The sequence below is a fragment of the Danio rerio genome, chromosome 24 (assembly GCF_049306965.1).
Source record: "Danio rerio strain Tuebingen ecotype United States chromosome 24, GRCz12tu, whole genome shotgun sequence".
NCBI classification, from domain to species: domain Eukaryota; kingdom Metazoa; phylum Chordata; class Actinopteri; order Cypriniformes; family Danionidae; genus Danio; species Danio rerio.
Window position 1 is genome coordinate 43,252,154 of NC_133199.1, and position 19,628 is coordinate 43,271,781.

At 38.0% G+C, this 19,628-nt stretch overlaps 1 protein-coding gene across 4 annotated transcripts in view; it reads left to right on the forward strand.

Moving 5' to 3' along the window:
• Positions 1 to 1,778: 1,778 nt before the first annotated feature.
• Positions 1,779 to 19,628, forward strand: part of katnip (katanin interacting protein) — a 66,267-nt gene continuing 48,417 nt past the window's right edge. For 3 of the 4 annotated variants that reach the window (XR_012399560.1, XM_003201362.7, XM_068217264.2), the window contains exons 1-8: positions 1,779 to 1,850; positions 6,472 to 6,557; positions 8,489 to 8,676; positions 9,170 to 9,267; positions 10,668 to 10,769; positions 11,072 to 11,176; positions 13,502 to 13,721; positions 15,693 to 15,821. Coding sequence is in view for 3 of the 4 variants with exons in the window: in XM_003201362.7 (XP_003201410.2) it covers positions 1,839 to 1,850; positions 6,472 to 6,557; positions 8,489 to 8,676; positions 9,170 to 9,267; positions 10,668 to 10,769; positions 11,072 to 11,176; positions 13,502 to 13,721; positions 15,693 to 15,821 (940 nt within the window). In the remaining variant the exon portion in view is untranslated. Of the gene's footprint in view, positions 1,851 to 3,968; positions 4,043 to 6,471; positions 6,558 to 8,488; positions 8,677 to 9,169; positions 9,268 to 10,667; positions 10,770 to 11,071; positions 11,177 to 13,501; positions 13,722 to 15,692; positions 15,822 to 19,628 lie in introns of all 4 variants that reach the window. The other variant, XM_009297662.5, reaches the window with a different exon arrangement.

The following is a 19,628-nucleotide window of genomic DNA, read 5'->3' on the forward strand; positions in this document are numbered from 1 at the left end:
CGAGCTCTGCAGAAGAGCATCTCTGAACACACAACACATCCAAGACCACACCGGGTGCCGCTCCTGTCAGCTAAAAACTCCTGTTGAATTGAGGCTACAATTCACACAGGCTCACCAAAACTGAACAATAGGAGATTTGATAAACGTTGCCTGCTCTGATGAGTCTCCATTTCTGCTGACACATTCGGATGGTCGGGTCAGAATTTGGCATAAACAACATGAAAGCATGGATCCAACCTGCCTTGTATCAGCGGTTCAGGCTGGTGGTGGTGGTGTAATGGTGTGGGGGAGATTTTATTTGCACACTTTGAGTTCATTAGTACAAATTGAGCATCATGTCAACGTCACAGCCTACCTGAGTATTGTTAAGTCCATGCCTTTATGAGCACAGTGTACACATCTTCTGATGGCTACTTCCAGCAGGATAACGCAGCATGTCATAAAGCGTGAATCATCTCAGACTGGTTTCTTGAACATGACAATTTCACTGTACTCAAATGGCCTCTACAGTCCCCAGACCTCAATCCAATAGAGCACCTTTGGGATGTGGTGGAACGGGAGATTTGCATCATGGATGTGCAGCCGACAAATCTGCAGCAACTGTGTGATGCTATCATGTCAATATGGAGCAAAATCTCTGAGGAATATTTCCAGTATCTTGTTGAATCTCTGCCATGAAGGATTAAGGCGGTTCTAAAGGCAAAAAGGGGTCCAAACTGATAATAGTAAGGTGTACCTAATAAAGCAGGGGTGTCCAAACACGGTTCAGCATATTTTAGTTCCAACCCCAATTAAACACCTGAACCTGCTAATTAAGCTCTTTCTAGGTATATTAGAAACTTCCAGGGAGGCGTGTTGAAGGGAGTTGGAGCTATGCAGGACACTGGCCCTCCAGGATTGAGTTTGGACCCCTGTAATAAAGTGACCGGTAAGCTTATTAATCTTATATTATGCAGTAAATTTTCATCAAACGTGTCTTAATATACTGGATGAAATATTATTTTATTTTAAAGCTCTTGTTAGTACTTATCACAACCTATGATGTAGATGCATGTACAGATTTATGAATGATTGTCATGCCAACAAATATTATTTTATTTGGTTATTATCAAGTCAAGTTTATTTGGTTAATAAGACATGATTTTTTCTTAAAATTTCATTCCTGTGAATCTTTGTAAAATATCCTAAATTATTACATATTTTTCGACAAAGTTGCATCGTTTTATAGGGAAAGCGACAAACAACAGTGGTCAATATTTAGTATGATCAATGGATTTGATGTCTAAATATGATTATTTAGTTTGTCTTACACCACAGACTTCTTCTAACCAAGCAAATATTGAGATAAAGGATATCATTTGGTTTAAACAGATGTTTTTATGAATTTGATATCTATTTTTTTTCATCCTTTCATCAGGTAAGCTGAATCTTTGAGGGTGACTTGAGAATACTTTTAATAGTCTTCTATAGCCTACCTTTATACAAGAAAATTAGCGTGTTGATATATTTGTCGAACTAATATGTTGCAGTCGGACATTTGTATGGAGCAAACGTTTAATGTTGACTTCAGCTGTGTGGGCGGATCTTTAATTTTAGGAGTTGTGTTGTGATTGGAGAGCGATTCACCTGGATACAGCCGCTTCACCACGGCTTGTGGGCGGGCCCTTTTCCGTACTTCACCCCTGTGAATGGTCAGTTGCGTTGTAGGGTGGGCGCTGTGTGTTGGAAACGCGCTGTGATTGGTCAACATTCCGCCTAGTTACAAGCCCTCAGCCAAGGCATCATCAACAACAACACGCAGACACTCCTGCAAACAGAAGGGCTATTTCAGCGGAGAGATGTCATGGACTGTAAGTAAATTTCTTACACGTGTATATTAATGTTTTTATCATTAGATAGCAGAGCGAATATGAATATTTAGGTCATAAAGTTTAATGGCGGGGTGGGTCTGTTTATATATATCTATGGTGTGTGCTGTTAGCAGAAAGGCTAACGTTAGTTATCAGCACGAGCATCCGTATTAGATCTGATTTGATCTGTATTATCGAATTGTTTAGCTAATATTAGAGTTTAGACTAGGTTAGATTAAGTAATACTGAGATTCTCTAAGCTTTATGAGATAATTAAAACTAGAGCTGTACATTGATATTAATAAACATCATAAATGCACGGTTTATATTATTAGAAGTGTTAAAAGTCATTATCTTTATTAATTATTTACACTTATATAGTATTAAGTAGCTTAGTTCTTAACTATGATTGAGATGTGCTGTGATATTTCCCTTTAGAATTATGACTCAAATATTAATGTTGTATAAAATATATTCACACTTTACACGAAGGTTTTGTTAGTCAATTTTAATGTATTTACTAACACAAACTAGTTATGAACAATATGTGTACATCATTTGTTGATCGTACTTAAACGTTTATTATTGCATTGTTAAAGTCCAAATTTATACTTATTAACATTAATGCTAACAATAAACACCTTTATTTCCATTAACTAACATTAACAAAGATGAATAAACATGGTATTAGATGTATTCATTGTTTGTTCTTGTTAATTAATACAATAACTAGATATTCAGCAGAAATCTTTACATTTTTATCACTGACTACCTGACTAAAGTCTTGTCTTTGATCCCAGCTGGAAGAGCAGCAAATAATAACTTGACTTCTAGTTGATAATTTAGAAAAGTGTCAGAAGGTGGATTTTCCCTATGAATCATCTGTTGATCTGCATCCCAATCATCACTAATACTGCAGAAAACCTACTGGAACCCACATGGAGACTAGATTCTCATAGAAATCAGTCAAGTTTGGTTAGGTAAAAATCATGGTTTGGGGTCACATTCAGTATGGGGGCGTGCGAGAGATCTGTAGAGCGCATGGCAACATCAACATCCTGAGGTATCAAGACATTTGTGCTGCCCATTACATTACAAACCACAGGAGAGGGTGAATTCTCCAGCAGAATAGTGCTCCTTCTCATACTTCAGCCTCCACATCAAAGCTCCTGAAAGCAAAGACGGTCAAGCTGCTCCAGGATTGGCCAGCCCAGTCACCAGACATGAACATTATTGAGCATGTCTGGGATAAGATGAAGGAGGAGGCATTGAAGATGAACACAAAGAGTCTTGATGAACTCTGGGAGTCCTGCAGGAACGATTTCTCTGTCATTCCAGATGACTTTATTAATCAGTGATTTGAGTCATTGCAGAGATGTATGGATGCAGTCCTCCAAGCTCATGATGGAGTCAGACACAATAATTATTCTGTCTCCACTGCAGCAGGACTTTATATTCTATACTGGACATTATTTCTGTTCAGTGATGAGACTTTAAGCAGAGTCAGACCTTACTGTCCTAATGAAATCATTCAAAATCAAGGCATGATCATGTTTTATTTTAGTCAAATGAGCGTCATCTAGAGGCCTTTGCCTTTTATATGAGCCACTTCTGATACCAAATGATCAACTAGATGTCAACTTATTATTTACTGTTCCTAAAACTTGGATATGTGACGACTTTTGTCAGGTAGTGTATATAAACGTACAAAATAATATCTAATGTGTGTATTAAATTTGTAACTCTACATTTATTAATGAAATGTTTTGTCATGATAATAGTTGGTGTTGGTGAAATGGCAGTAAATAAAATGATATGATATAAATACAATGACCAACACAACCTTATTGTAAACTGCTGCGCAAATATGAACACTTTGTGAGTGTTATATAGCTTTTGATTCAGTACATGTAGGTTTAGTCAAATAGATCTGTTACAGCACGAATACACCGATTTATTCACCGCTTTACATGAATTTCTGAATTGTGTTTAGATTGCTGTCATGTGCAGTGGACACCTGACAGAAACACAAGCTTCATTGAATAACGCTCTTCACAATTATTAACAGATCTCCTTCATTTCCTGATGTAAATCTCACACTTTTTCTTCTTCTTCCAGTCTTTTCCTTCTCTTCATATTTCACGCTTCTCTTTAGTGTCCAGATGCTGTGATTGAGAAACAGTGCAGATTCTGTAAGAGTTCTTGTCTTTCACGTCTGTATTTCACATCTTTAGCATTAAATGCAGTTCATCTGATTTCTTTTAAATGATCATCGTTAAAGACATTGTTTTTTTTTTTTGGTGTTGATTTTAGGACATTTAAGAACATTCTAGGGGATTTTTACTGTCTTCAATTGAACATTTGAGAACATTTTAGTTGAGATTGAGGTCCTTAGCGTTGAACCCTGCCTTGTATTTTATGAAACACCAAGGATTTTTTCTACTGATTCGACCGGGCCAGTGGTCTAGATTTTTACTGGCCCCACCAAAAAAATTTAAATAAAAAAATAAGAAGTTAATAGTTTTTTTTTAGCCACATATTTTAAATAATGTGTCAAAAATAATGCACTGTGAAACTGTGAATCTAGCATTTCAATACTTAAAAAAGTTAGTAAATGGTTATTGAGCAAAATGCTAAGTGTTATGCAAACAAAAAGAGCAGTATGGAAAATGTGGAGGTATTTCATTGCAGTTCGAAATTATTTAACAAAAGGTCGCTGACGGCAAATTGTGCAAAACATCACTTTATTTATTTGTCGTGTTGTTCCCACGTGAATGTCTGCTTCCAAGACGTCAGTAACATCACGCTTTCTTTTAGCCTTATAATGTGATGTTGTCCCCATGATGCCGTTTCTTCACTGTACTGATTGTCACCAGGTTATGGGGAAAAACAGCATGCTCAAAACATCAAGAGGAACCGAAAAGCAATATAGTATCTACAACATCACAGAGAATATAGCATTTAAAGACTTAAAAGCACAAATTAAAATGCACGCAATTGACAAAAAGTCATGGGAAATTATACTTTAGTGACAAGGCAGCACTGTCCCAATCAGGCCAGTAATGATCCTGTCTACTGCCCCAAGTGTCTCTCACGCTGTCTCTGGGCCACCGGGCAGTCCTTATTGTTGAGCCCTGCAAGGACAAAAAAAAATCATGATAGCATGCAGGCAAAGACAAATTAATACCCATGACTCTTATTGAAGAATCATCTAGGAGGTCTTCTTCAGTGAACTGGTTGGTCATACATTCCTGTCCAATACAGCAATGAAACAAACTAAATAAACAGTATTGTATGGGTTTCTAGCAGTTATCAAATGTTAAATGACACAGTTTAGTCTTCATTGTATTGATACATAAATACAGTTTCTTAAAGTTACAAACATTTTAATTCCGTGTGCCTGAATGCTCAACATTGCAGATCCTGCGATACGCACTTTGCGATATTGATGCTGAAACCATATGTTGTGCAGGCCTAATTTAAAATATATGTTCCTAAATGTATTATTAGTGTTATTTTTATTTTATGCAATTATATGAATTTATTTAGTTTATTATTATTATTATTATTATTATTATTATTATTATTATTATGGTCACACTTTACAATAAAGTTCATTACTTAATGTTAATTAATGCATTTACAAACATGAACAAACAATGAACAATACATTTACCACTGTATTTGTTCATGTTAGTTAACGTCAGTTAATGAAAATACAGTAGTTCGTTGTTAGTTTGTTAACTCATGGTGCATTAACTAATGTTAACAAGCATTGACTTGAATGTTAATAATGCATTAGTAAATGTTCAATTATGATGAATAAATGCTGAACATGTGTTGTTCATGATTAGTTCATGCTAGTAAATGCATTACTAATGAACCTTATTGTAAAGTGTTACCATTATTATTATTATTATTTATTTATTTATTTAGGTGTATTTTTTGTTTTTCTCACTTTTAGAACTTCAGGCAAATATTTGATTAAGTACGTAGAATAAATATTAACAACATATAAAACACTTTTTAAAAGTAAATAAAATGCGAAATGTAAACACTTTGTTATTGATGTTTCTGTCTGCTTCCTCATTGTGGAGTGTAAAATTGAGCACATAAAAATGATGAAAATATATTGTGGTAAATAATGTATTTTGTGACAACACAAAATAATTGAGAGAGCTTAATATGAAATGATGGGCTTTCTATTTTGTCCACAGACTGTAAACTGATTTTTTTCTGTAAACATGGTAAACTACAAAACCAATGGTATACTTTAGCTTTAGTCATCATAATTTTAAAATCTGTTCATTATTTTTAATTTAACTTGATATCTAACAAAAACTTAATCGACTTTGGTGGTTTTTATTTTTGCATAGACTTTTGTCACCTTTATTAACCAATTAGTTATAGTTTTATTATTTTGTGATTGTGTATTTGAGTGTATTTTGAGTATTTTATAATAGTATTTTGTCATTTTCATCCTTACTCTCTTCTTTCTGACATCTGTCTCTCTGCATCTGTGCAGATTTATTTCTATCTGAAGCTCTTCGATCATCCTGTGTATGTGTGTGTGTCATATTATCCTACTTTGAGACTGACAGAGAGTGTGTGTCGTCTGCAGGAGCACAGGAAGAGCAGAGGAGGAAAGCTCTCCTCCGCCGAGGAGAAGCTGGATGAATATTTAATCAACTTGCAGCACAAAAACAGGTTTGATGACACACGTGAACACAAACCTACAAACACAGGTCAGATAACGCAGAAATAGGTGAACTGTGTGAGCTCGGGTTGAACAATATGTCTTCAATTACAAGCACAATCACATGCAAACGCTGATCGTTTATTTGGACCTGTAATTGAGCTGCTTTGATTGGCTGAAATGATGCCAAAGTTAAATTTAACCTGGTTGTGTGCCATCTTTAAACTCTGAGGGCACTATCATACACTCGGCGCAGTACGTGTGTGATGCGATGTGTTGCTGTTTTCAGACCAGCGCAACCGTAATTTTCACGTTTTGCGTCACGTTGTTTAAACAGCAAATCCATTTGCACCACCTTGTGGACTCATGGGTGTGCTGGTCTAAAATAGAGGTGTGTTAAGGCACATTGTTGGTGCTTTGCTATTTTAAGGAGCTGAAATAGATCACGCCATTGACCAACTAAAAGCTGCTCTAAAGCAGGTCCAAATGCTTACACATTGCTGAATACAGCAAAACACAAATATCTCTACGTATGAAAACAATTAAAGGATTAAAATGATTTTTTTTTTTTAGTTTTTTTATGATTTGTTGTACATTTACGTTTGACTAATGTTATTATTATTAGCAGTATTATTTATTATTTGCATCTGTATATTATTTTTAATAAAAACAAGTGTAGATTTGTCCACCTGTGGGGTTTTGGAGACGTCTGCATCACCATATGGGGCATAAGAACAGGACGCGTGTTTGGATATAGCTCAGTTTTTTGAGCACACTTCGTTATTAGTGTTCATTTATTCGTTTGCTGGAAATTAGAACTGAATTTAGAAATAGTTTTGACACAAATCGTTGCGCTTAACAAACTAAATTAAATATGTAGGCTAATGGATGTCTTCAGTGAAGTGCTACAACTCCGTTTCCTAACTCCACAAAAGGAAAGGAGGAAAGTAAAGAGTAAAAGTAAAGTGAAGAGGCTGAATGGAGGAGGCTCATTCTTTATCCTCGGGCTGCAGATGCTCTGTTTAACTGTTTTCTCGCTAGTGAAGCATTCAGTTTTTCCACTTGTATCCGTATTGTTAATAGCAAAGGCGCCACAGCGCACCGCAACTGACTCCTAAAAAGAATGTGAGGTGAGACTCCGATTAATTTAATTTAATACTCGTTCTGCTCAAAACACACCCATTACTCATTAAGAGAATAAGCACAACCCTGTTAGACCATGCACCGTGGTGCAGAATGGATTTATCCTTCATTATAATAGCAATAGTGGATTTAGACATGCCCTTAATGCTTTTGCACCCTGCTCTTTAAATTTTGCACCTAGATCGTTAAAATGGTAGCTGTACAATATATTTATTTATTTATTTATACATTTATTCATTCATTCATTCATTACACACAGACAGTTGAAGTCTTAATTATTTGTAGTAGTGTGTATATATATTATTATTACTAATAATAATTTTTATTTTTACAATGCATTACTTGTATATATTTTTACCCAAATTTCTGTTTATGGAAAGAAGGTTTTTCAGCACATTTCTAATCATAATAGTTTTAATAACTCATTTCTAATAACTGATTTATTTTATCTTTGCTATGATGACTGTAAATAATATTTGACTAGATATTCTTCATGACACTAGTATTCAGCTTAAAGTGACATTTAAAGGCTTAACTAGGTTAATTAGGGTAAAGTTAGGGTAATTAGGCAAGTCACTGTATAACAGTGGTTTGTTCTGGAGACTATCGAAAACAAGTATAGCTTAAGGGGGCTAATAATATTGACATTAAACATATATTTTGTCACTGTTTTGGAGTACACTAGCTTATACTGTAGATATCTTAAAAACTAACAACACTGATTCTAAAACATTATGTTAATTTCATGGCACCTTTAAAGATTTACTAATTGGTGTTTTACTGTCATCTTCTTTCCCAGAGCATTGAGGCGACTGCAGAGGAAAGACCCTCGACAGGCAGAGCTGGAGCTTCTAGAGCAGGGCTTCAATCTGTACATCAACGGCGCTCATGTCAGCACCACTAATGCTGCTCAAAACAACAAGAAAACCACAGTTCAGCCTTCAGTAGCGGATCATTCACCCACACACAGAAACACACGCACTGCAGGTAAACACACACACACACACACACACACACTGCAAAAAATTATATTCTTTACTCAGAGTTTTTGTCCTGTTTTTAGCTCAAATGTCTACTAACTCTTAAAATAGGAAGCATTTTCTAGACAAGTTCAAACGTATAGTCTTGTTTTAAGCAACATTATGCCAAAATTAAATAAGTTTTTCCTTAAAACAAGCAAAATAATCTGCCAATGGGGCAAGCAAAATAATCTTATGTTCAAAACGGAGAACAAGATGACTTTGCTTACCCCATTGTGAGATTATTTTGCTTGTTATAAGGAAAATCTATTGTAAGTATTTTTGTATTCATTATGTAAATAAGACCATATTTTTGATTTGCCTATAAAATGCTTCTTGGTTTAAGAATTTTTAGATATTTGGACTATAAACAAGGCAAAAAAATTTTTGTGGTACACACACACACACACACACACTTTTCCTGTGTGCTGCTGAATTAGAAAGTCTTTCTGCATTCACAGATTCCAGCAGAGCGAGTGGAGAAAAGAGTTCAGTAGATCTACAGAAACAAAGGAGCCGCACGGCACCAGAGAAAACACAGAGACGCAGATGGGTGCAGGTACACACACACACACACTCTCTACTGCACCTATATAAACTCCTATATGTTTTTTTTTTAGTGCATATTTAATAAAGACCCTGTAATATGTTCTATGTAATAGACACTGTAGTGATTTTTAAGCCCCACTTTGTATTAAATATGGTTTTAAAATTTTAAAGTGTGAGTAAATTAATGACTGCATTTCATTTTTGAGTATTCCTGTAACTCTACTACACCTGTTGTAGTTACTACCAGGGCTTTACATTGACACCCGCCAACCTGCCAAATGCGGGTAGATTTCAGCTCTGGTGGGTTAGACAGACATCTCCGCTAGCCACTTTGACTGGATGGAAATCATTTTTAAATTGTAGCTTTCTTTAAAGCAGGGTTCGATTCATACAAATGTGACCTTAGAAGCGAGAAGCGACACGACTGACAAAAATAACTGCGTTCGCGCGAGCAAAACAGCAAAAAATAAGGTAAATACCGAAGGAGAGGATGATCACTCATGCGCACAGCTGATGTGATGCGCGCGACTGTTAAAAAAACGCGCATGCTCCCGTTTACTTGCGTGAGCAACCTTGCCTAGAAGAAGGGCAACTGGTGCGATCGGCTCCCCTTGAAATAGACTGGACAAAGATCGATGATCATTCACCCACAGACAGTCCTGCTGCTTTCAAGAGCTCAAGATTAAAAAAACAAACACACATATTCTTTTGTTTTATTTAATGTTTTTTTTTACAGAAAAGTTTTGTTGAATTAAAAAGTGCTCTTATAAAGCTATATTTTCCTTGTTTTTACACATTTAAAAAAATGTGGCTAAGAAATACTTATTTGGTGTGGTCAGAGATTAAATTTGGTAAATCCTTAATTTTGAGGCCTGAAAAGTCGTAAAATAAAAACAGATTGCATTGTGACAACCCATTTGCTCATACACACTGAGCAAGCTAATACACAACACACACAAGAAGTGAAATGAATGAGGAGGCATGTGGACATAACACTACATCTAAAGCAAGTCATTTTAGCATCAAAGTCAAATTTATGCATATAAAACAAATTTTCTCAGCAAGAAAAGTGTGGCTAGTGAAAGTGGCGAGTGGCTAATAACGTTGGAAATCTACTAGCCACAGTGGCTGGTGATCAAAAAAGTTAATGTCAAGCCCTGATTACTACTATAGTAAAATATACAAATATCTATATTAACCACTGTACTAAATGTCCTACAATTATGTATGTGTGATTTAATCGTTGCAGTTTTTGATGTGCGCACAAACAAAATAAATGCATAGTTATTCTGGGCACCTTTAGACTTTTAAAGTGATATTATTGTGTGTTTGATATTTAGCTAGTTTATTTTAAACGTCTTTATTCCTGTGTACCGGTGCTGTATTTTAACTCTGTGCACATTACTGTAGGAGTCTGTTTACATCTGCACTGATAAAGGAAGTAAAGTGAAGATCTCACCAGAGCACAGATACTCTGATGACTTTGAGCCCTATGAGAGTGTGGAGATGGAGGTGAGAATAATGTGTGTGTGTGTGTGCACTAATAATGTTAATTATTAGAAGAAAAATCTCTATATAGATTGTATTTTATCTTATCTAGTGCATTGTGGGATACAGTGTACTCTCGTACATTTTTAGCAGATGTGTAAACCAAGCATAACGTGTTTAGAGTATTCAGAGTACACAGAAACATTGTGCACATTGACGACTATATATACTTTCAATGTTTGTCTCTCAAAAATGTCAGTTAGTTAGTTTATTCATTGACTAAATGTAAATTATTTTAAATATTATGCTGTGTGTTTTTCTCTTAGTCTGCTAAAGACTGTAGTAAAGCAGCATTTCGTTCAGCGGGTCTGAAGGGTCGCACTGAGCCCGAGCCTGTGGACAGAGTTCTCCTGAATGCTGATCAGGTCAAGGTGAGGAGCAGAAACATCTGCAGAACTGCTAAAGACATCCGTCAGCTGATTCAGTCCCTCAACACACGAGCAGTCACCCTGTGCATTTACATGGAACAGTTAATAATGGAATCATTTACCAGTGTTACATCAGTATTGTTAAAGTATTGTTATAGTATTGTTACATTAGTATTGTTAAAGGGACAGTTCACCCAAGAATTAAATTAAAGTTGTTCTAAACTTTTTCATTCTTCTGTCGAGCACAAAACAAGATATTCTGAGGAATTCTGGAAAACAGCAGCCCATGATATCTATAGTAGGACAAAAAATACTATGAAAGTCTGTTTTTTTCAACAGAAGAAACTCGAACAGTTTTAGAAAAGAGCAGGAATATTAAAAGAATGAAACAAGTCGGCATGAAATGGAAGTTAATGTTGTCATTTTTTTCCTCTATTGTAATGTATATTCAATTGGAATGGGCCTAAAATGGCAATTGTTGGACGGTACATGATTTCATCCTTTGGGAATTAATTTCAATGTTGGACGATGGGCGTTACTAACAAAATGAAAGAAGATTTATAAATGGATGAAGGCAGAGCAAAAATAAGACATGCCCTGATAGCCCTGCCCCAAATGATTGATAGCCCCACCCTAAATGACTTATAGCCCCACCCTAAATGACTGATAGCTCCTCCCTGAAAGACTAATAGCTCCACGCTAATGTACTTTTAGTTCCACCCTAAATGACTGATAGCCCCACCCTAAAGGGATGATAGCCCCGCCCTAAAGGACTGATAGCCCCGCCTTAATGCACTGATAGCTTTTCCCTAAGGGACAGATAGCTCCTCCCTAAAGGACTGATAGCTCCTTCCTAAAGGACTGATAACTCTGCTCTAAATGACTGATAGCTCCACCCTAAAGGACTGATAGCTCCTTCCTAAAGGACTGATAACTCTGCTCTAAATGACTGATAGCTCCACCCTAAAGAACTGATAGCTCCACCCTAAAGGACTGATAACCCCGCCTTAATGCACTGAAACTTTTCCCTAAGGGACTGATAGTTCCTCTCTAAAGGACTTATAGCTCCACCCTAAAGGACTGATAGCCCCGTCCTAAAGCACTAATAACTCCGCCCTAAATGACTGATAGCTCCGCCCTAAGGGATTGATGGTCCTGCCCTAAATGTCTGATAGTTCCTTCTTAAAGGACTAATAGCCCCATCCTAAAGGACTGATAACCCTGAACTAATAGCTCTGCTCGAAGGGACTGGTCCCGCCTTAAATGACTGATAGCTCCTCCCTAAAGGACTAATAGCTCTGCCCTAGGGGACTGGTCCCGCCATAAATGACTGATAGCTCCTCCCTAAAGGACTAATAGCCACACCCTAAATGACTGGTAACCCTGCCCCTAAATGACTGATTGCCCCGCCCTTAATGACTGATAGCTCTTCCCTAAAAGGCATAGCCCCCTAATAACTGATAGCTCCACTCTAAAGGACTGATAGCCCGCCCGAAAAGCATTCCGTGTAACCAGAAATGAAGAAAAGTAATTTCGAGGGGGAGAGAAGGTTATATTTGATGAATGAATTTTAGCAAAATGCAGTGCACAGGTACATCCTTTATAACAAGTACTGCTATATACATATACAAATAAAGAGAATACATTTTGCTTTCATTCCGACTTTAAAGGTGCCATGAAATAAAAAAATGAATGTGTTAGTATCAGTATTGTTAGTTAATAAGGTATCTAAAAGCTAGTGTGGAACAAAACAAGAGGGGTCTGGATGCAGACCTGGTGCAGTGCAATCTGAGCTGCATCCAATGCTTTTTAATGCGCTCACCTAACCCTACCCGTCACAGTGACGTCACTCCATTGAGTGCATTGCATCACTCAGCGATGCAATGTCAGACACAATCTCAGCTTGCATCAAAAAGGCTGCATCCAGATACTATTGAACAAAACAGTGAATTCTTATTTAAAATATATAAAACTAATGTAAAGCTTGTAGTTTGTCATTTCAGCCTAAATGGATCAACGGTTTTATAGTTAAGTCAGCTCTTACTTCAGTTTCTCATTAAATCGTTTGACCAATCAAATGCTCCCTAGTATCTGACATGCCCGCCCCTTTTAAGACGCTTTTCATTTGATGCACTTAAGCTCGACCACTCTCACTGGCAGAGCGGTGATCAATCAAAGCGCTATTGGTAGTTTTTTAAATGGGGGAGGAGCTACACTGTGTTCCACCCTCCCCTTCATGTTTTAGTTGAGATTACATGAAGCATCGAATAAAAAAAAAAAAAGCACATTTCAAAGCACTTCACGGGACCTTTTAAATGTGTGTGTCAGGCTCTGCGGCGCAGTCTGGAGGTGAGTGTGAAGCGGAGCAGTCGAGACTCAGCCGGAGAGGAGACGGATGAGGACTGGATCGAGGAGCAGATCGAGAGAGACGAAAGCAGCGACAGCCTTCCTGACCTCACACTTCCTGTCCAAACCACACAACAGCCAATCAGCTCGCAGATCAGCCGCGGTGACCTCATCATGCTGGAGTTTAGCTCGTCCTCACAAGGTGAAGCTTTCTGACGGCAGGCACACGGTGTGTTTAGGACTGATTACAATTAATACACAAAAACACTGCATTAAACATGTACACAATGACATCACCTATATACTCTATAGCTGCAGGTTAACTGCTCATATATAATAACTTTAACTCTTTCATTCGTTTTTCTTCGGCTTTGTCCCTTTATTTATCTGAGTTCGTCACAGTGGAATGAACCGCCGACTAATCCAGCATATGTTTTACACAGCGGATGCCCTTTCAGCTGCAACCCAGTAATATGAAACACCCATACACACTCACATGCACACTCATTTATTTTTCTTCGGCTTAGTCACTTTATTTATCAGGGATCGCCACAGTGGAATGAACCGCCGACTAATCCAGCATATGTTTTACACAGCGAATGCCCTTTTAGCTGCAACCCAGTAATGGAAAACACCCATACACACTCACATGCACACTCATTCATTTTCCTTCGGCTTAGTCACTTTATTTATCAGGGATCGCCACAGCGGGATGAACCGCCAACTTATCCGGCTTTTGGTTTACACAGCGGATGCCCTTTCAGTTGCAACCCACTAATGGGAAACACCCATACACACTCACATGCACACTCAATCATTTTTCACTCGGCTTAGTCACTTTATTTATCAGGGATCGCCACAGTGGAATGAACCGCCGACTAATCCAGCATATGTTTTACATAGCGGATACCCTTTCAGCTGCAACCCAGTAATGGGAAACACTCATACACACTCACATGCACACTTATTAATTTTCCTTCGGCTTAGTCACTTTATTTATCAGGGATCGCCACAGCGGGATGAACCGCCAACTTATCCGGCTTTTGGTTTACACAGCGGATGCCCTTTCAGTTGCAACCCAGTAATGGGAAACACCCATACACACTCACATGCACACTCATTCATTTTCCTTCAGCTTAGTCACTTTATTTATCAGGGATCGCCACAGCAGGATGAACCGCCAACTTATCCGGCTTTTGGTTTACACAGCGGATGCCCTTTCAGTTGCAACCCAGTAATGGTAAACACCCATACACACTCACATGCACACTCAATCATTTTCACTCGGCTTAGTCATTTTATTTATCAGGGATCGCCACAGCGGGATGAACCGCCAACTTATCCGGCATATGTTTTACACAGCGGATGCCCTTTCAGCTGCAACCCAGTAATGGGAAACACCCATACACACTCACATGCACACTCATTCATTTTCCTTCGGCTTAGTCACTTTATTTATCAGGGATCGCCACAGCGGGATGAACTGGCAATTATATCAGCATTTGTTTTAAACAGCAACCCAGTACAGAGAAATACACACTCATTGACACACACACACAAACTCATACACTTTGGCCAATTTAGTTAATCAGTTCCCCTATAGCGCATGTGTTTGGACTATGGGGGAAACCGGAGCACCCAGAGGAAACCCACACCAACAAGGGGAGAACATGCAAACTCCACACAGAAATGCCAACTGGCTCAGACGGGACTCGAACCAGCGACCTTCTTGCAGTGAGACGACAGTGCTAACCATTTAGCCACCGTGTCACCCTGGCACGCCTAGCACTCACAATTATACAATCACAATTATAAACCCTTTTGAGGGATGTAAACAATAACAATAGACCCAAAGCATTTCCTGTTATACATTTTAAATTTCTGTAGCTTCCGGGAATTCAAAAACAGCCACATATTGATAAATAGTGACATGATAGCTGTTTTAACATTAAGTTATGATTGAATTGCCTCTTGTTACAGTTATGAAATGGTTTGATTAGCAGAAAATTATCATGAGCCAATGACATGATCACATTGAAATGGTTTTTACATTTCATAAGTAAAATCACATTTGGTACATTTCACATTTTTCCCTGGTAATTGTGCAGTGGTAACCGCTAAATCTCTCTGGAAATGTTTCATTGATATGACTGGTTTTCTGTGTGGTTTTCAGGAGGGCGAAGGGTCAAACACTCTCTCTCAGCTAAAAGAAAGGAGAACGTGGAGTCGTACATCCCTACAAAAGCAGTCGCTGTGAGGAGACACACTGAGAAATCCTCTGACAGCAGACAGGAGACGTCACGTAAGAGCTGCTCACACTTACTCCACATTAGCAGACTATTGAGAAATATACACTGACAGTCTGGGCTACACTATAACAGCATTTCAGACAGCAGGAGGGAAGTATGCATGGAGTATCATTCATTAAGTAACACAAAACATCAAAGCAGTCTGTTGCAGGAGAGTATGGTAGAAATAAGTTTATGTTGGACGAAGTGAGTTGAGGGGGTGTTTTTTAACAGAGCGGGTTTTGGCTTATTTTGTTGTATATATTAAAAGAATCTACAGTTGAAGTCAGAATTATTAGCCCCCTTTTGATTTTTTTTTTTGTTTTTTAAAGGGCCATGAAAGCCTCGTTTCAGCAGGGTGTTTTCACACCTCTACTTTGGAAAAAGTCAGAAAAGTGGGCGTGTCCAGCTCTGTTTAGGGGGGAGTGTCGGAGGAACTAAAGTGGGAGGGTGTGGGAGTGGCTACTTGGGCACGCGCGAGTTTCAGATTCAAAATACACACACACAGGAGAAAGTGATGGTGTTTACATGGACATCTGTAGTCGAATTATTTGCCAAATTATTAAATGGTGGACTTTAACTGCAGTTTGGCTCTTTCATTCAGGGAATTCATTCATGTCCCTCGCGACAAACGAGATATTTGATTCGAGGAACTGCTCTAAACGTGTATTTTTCATGCAATGTTTGATACCGCACGGCGAATGAGAGAAAAAAACCTCAGCATTTCCCGGAAACTTAAGATGCACACGGCAGGTAGCGTCAGAAAGCCGCGTGTGTTATTCCGGTCACAAAATGCGGTGAAAACCCTACACGAGGTTAAAGTTTGGTTGTAGTGCTAACATGTTTACACTCGGTGCAATAGTTTGTTAGATATGAACAAACTGAATAAACAAAGAGCACTGGTCGCTCACTTACCAAATCTGTAGAGACAGGACAATCACCAGCAACTAGAGCTGCGTCTTTATTAAGAGAAGACTACAAGCGAATCCGGATCTCAGCGTTTGCAGATGAGAACAGCTCTCAGGTAAACAATAATCCTCCTTAGACACGTAAGTTATTGTTGTCGAGCGTCGCGTACACTGTTAATCCACACGTGACTCCAGCTGAGCTCTCACAGAGAGAAAATGAAAATGAAACTTAATGGCAGCAAACTATAAAAGCAACACTTCACGCTTGTTTTGCCAACACAACGTGGCGTCTCTGTCGTCTAAACACTGTGACAGTAATGAATATGAATGAAGTTGCACAATAGAGCGCGCTGATTGGTTTGAACCAAGCTTTACTCATGCATTAATGCATCACACTGTAAGACTTAAGCCTAGTTCACACTACAGGATTTTAAACATCAGCAGATCACTGTGCTGTTCACACTACATGACTTGACTTTGTGTCTTTTAATCTCTGTGGTGTTCACACTACGCAACACTCCGTGAACGATCCACAAGAGGGGGGTCACACACTACATGATCTGACAACAACTCATTCCCCATCAGCTCATTCAAGCTACCAAACCACAGCCAATGAAAATTTGAGGGAGGAGTCGTCAGAAAAAGCTGAACACTTGTGTGCTGATGACATCACTGACAGCGTTTCAAGCTTTGGAGAAAGCATTTAAAAACATCGTCAAATCAGCTGATTTATCAGTGGATTAATCACTCATCTGCAAGGTTTGAGTGGATAGATACACAGAGAGTTTTTAATTTTTGTAATTTTATAACTCTTTGAAATAAAACTAACATATTTATAACACCCTGCCGTTTTCTAACTATCAGTGTATTTCTTTCTGACATTGTTATTTTTTTTATTACAAAAAAGTAAAGAACTGAGCATTTCTGCCTTTAATTACCATATTGGTTAAAATGACTGCATGCATGTCTGATACTTTTCACTGTGACTTTAAATATGTGTGCATTTTCTTGCCTGGCAATATCCTGCTAACATAAACAAAACTTTCTGATGGCAAAAACATCAATTTACTTCAGATATCTTTCAAAACAGCATATTCTGTGCCGAATAGCTCCTGTTTGAAAGTGAAAATGATAGACAAGACCTTTAAGTGTTTTAGTATCTTAACTACATATTTATAGGCTGTATTACCAAAAAAATATTATGTTTTTGGGTAATGGTGTCATTAAATATGATGCCAGACATTCAAAGCTTAATTTTAATATCTCAATAATAGCTTTGAATGTAAATATGTTGTGACAGTATGCCGTTTTATATGAGAACGGTCAGAATGAGCAGTATGGTAATTCTAATAGTTACAGAATTCTAGTTCCACTGTTAATATATCCTACTCTCATGTCTGTGCTAACGCAGAATGAAGCGAGTGCACCGATGCCCATTCTGACCAATCACAGATGTTTCTGCTGAGCTCCTGAACACACAGGCATTCAGCTCATGCTGATATGCTCTCTCATTGGCTGCAGCTCGTCACTACATCTGACCACACGTGGGGTTGAGTCGGCCGACTGCTCTGGAATATTTAGCATGCTGAATGTTGGATATCCGTCTGCGAGGTGTCGGCGACGCGTCAGCGAGCCTCGTTGATGCGTTGTTCAGTAGTTCACACATAAAGAGCGGCGAGCGCCGAGCACCCGCAGATTTCTTCCCGATCACAGCCCGATCTGTCGGCGAGCTCGTTAACTTCCAAATCGGGCTCAAATCAGGCTTAAAATCCTCTAGTGTGAACTAGGCATTAATAAAACCCACTCTGGCACAGATGTCCAGTCTGCATGCTGGAATACACGCTATTATGTCATGACCGTGACGCAGCTTCAAAAATTAGTTTCAAACCGGAAGTACGAATTTGCTTGAAATAACGCAAAAACAACCAATTTACTCTTTTTAGTGAAATATAGGTGTCCTAATAGTGTTTTTAGCAGTGTGTGACACATATACGACTGTCAACAGCTCAAAAACATGTGTTTTGGTGTTTCGTGACCCTTTAAATATTTCCCAAATGACAGAGCAAGAACATTTTCACAGTATGTCTGATAATATTTTTTCTTCTAGAAAAAGTCTTATTTGTTTTATTTCGGTTAGAATAAAAGCAGTTTTGAATTTTTTAAAAACTATTTTTGGGACAAAAGTATTTGCCCCTTTAAGCTATTTTTTTTGATAGTCCACAGAACAAACCATCATTATACAATAACTTGCCTAATTACCCTAACCTGCCTAGTTCACCTAATTAACCTAGTTAAGCCTTTAAATGTCACTTTAAGCTGTATAGAAGTGTCTTGAAGAATATCTAGTCTAGTCTTATTTACTGTCATCATGGCAAAGATAAAATAATTCAGTTATTAGAAATAGGTTTTTAAAACTATTATGCTTAGAAATGTGCTGAAACAATCTTCCCTCCGTTAAACAGAAATTGGGGAAAAAAATAAACAGGGGCGCTAATAGTTAAGGGGGGCTAATAACTCTGACTTCAACTGTATATGGTTACATAATCAAGTTGTGTGAACATATCTCTCCATAAATCCCTTCGGGCTACTGATATGAATAAATCTATGCCGTAAAAAATAATTATTAAAATAATAATGTAATGTAATGTGTATTTATATAGCGCATTTATTGTGTATGGCCATACACCCAAAGCACTTCACAATCATGAGGAGGGGTCACTCCACACCACCACCAGTGTGCAGCTCCACTTGGATGGAGCGATGGCAGCCACTGGACAATTAATGGAATGTGGAGAGACTGTGATAGAGCAAATTAGGGGATTGGGGATGATTGGGAGGCCATGATGGGTAAGGGGCGATGGAGGGAGTTTAGCCAGGACACCGAGGTTACACCAGAACTCTTTACGAGAAGTG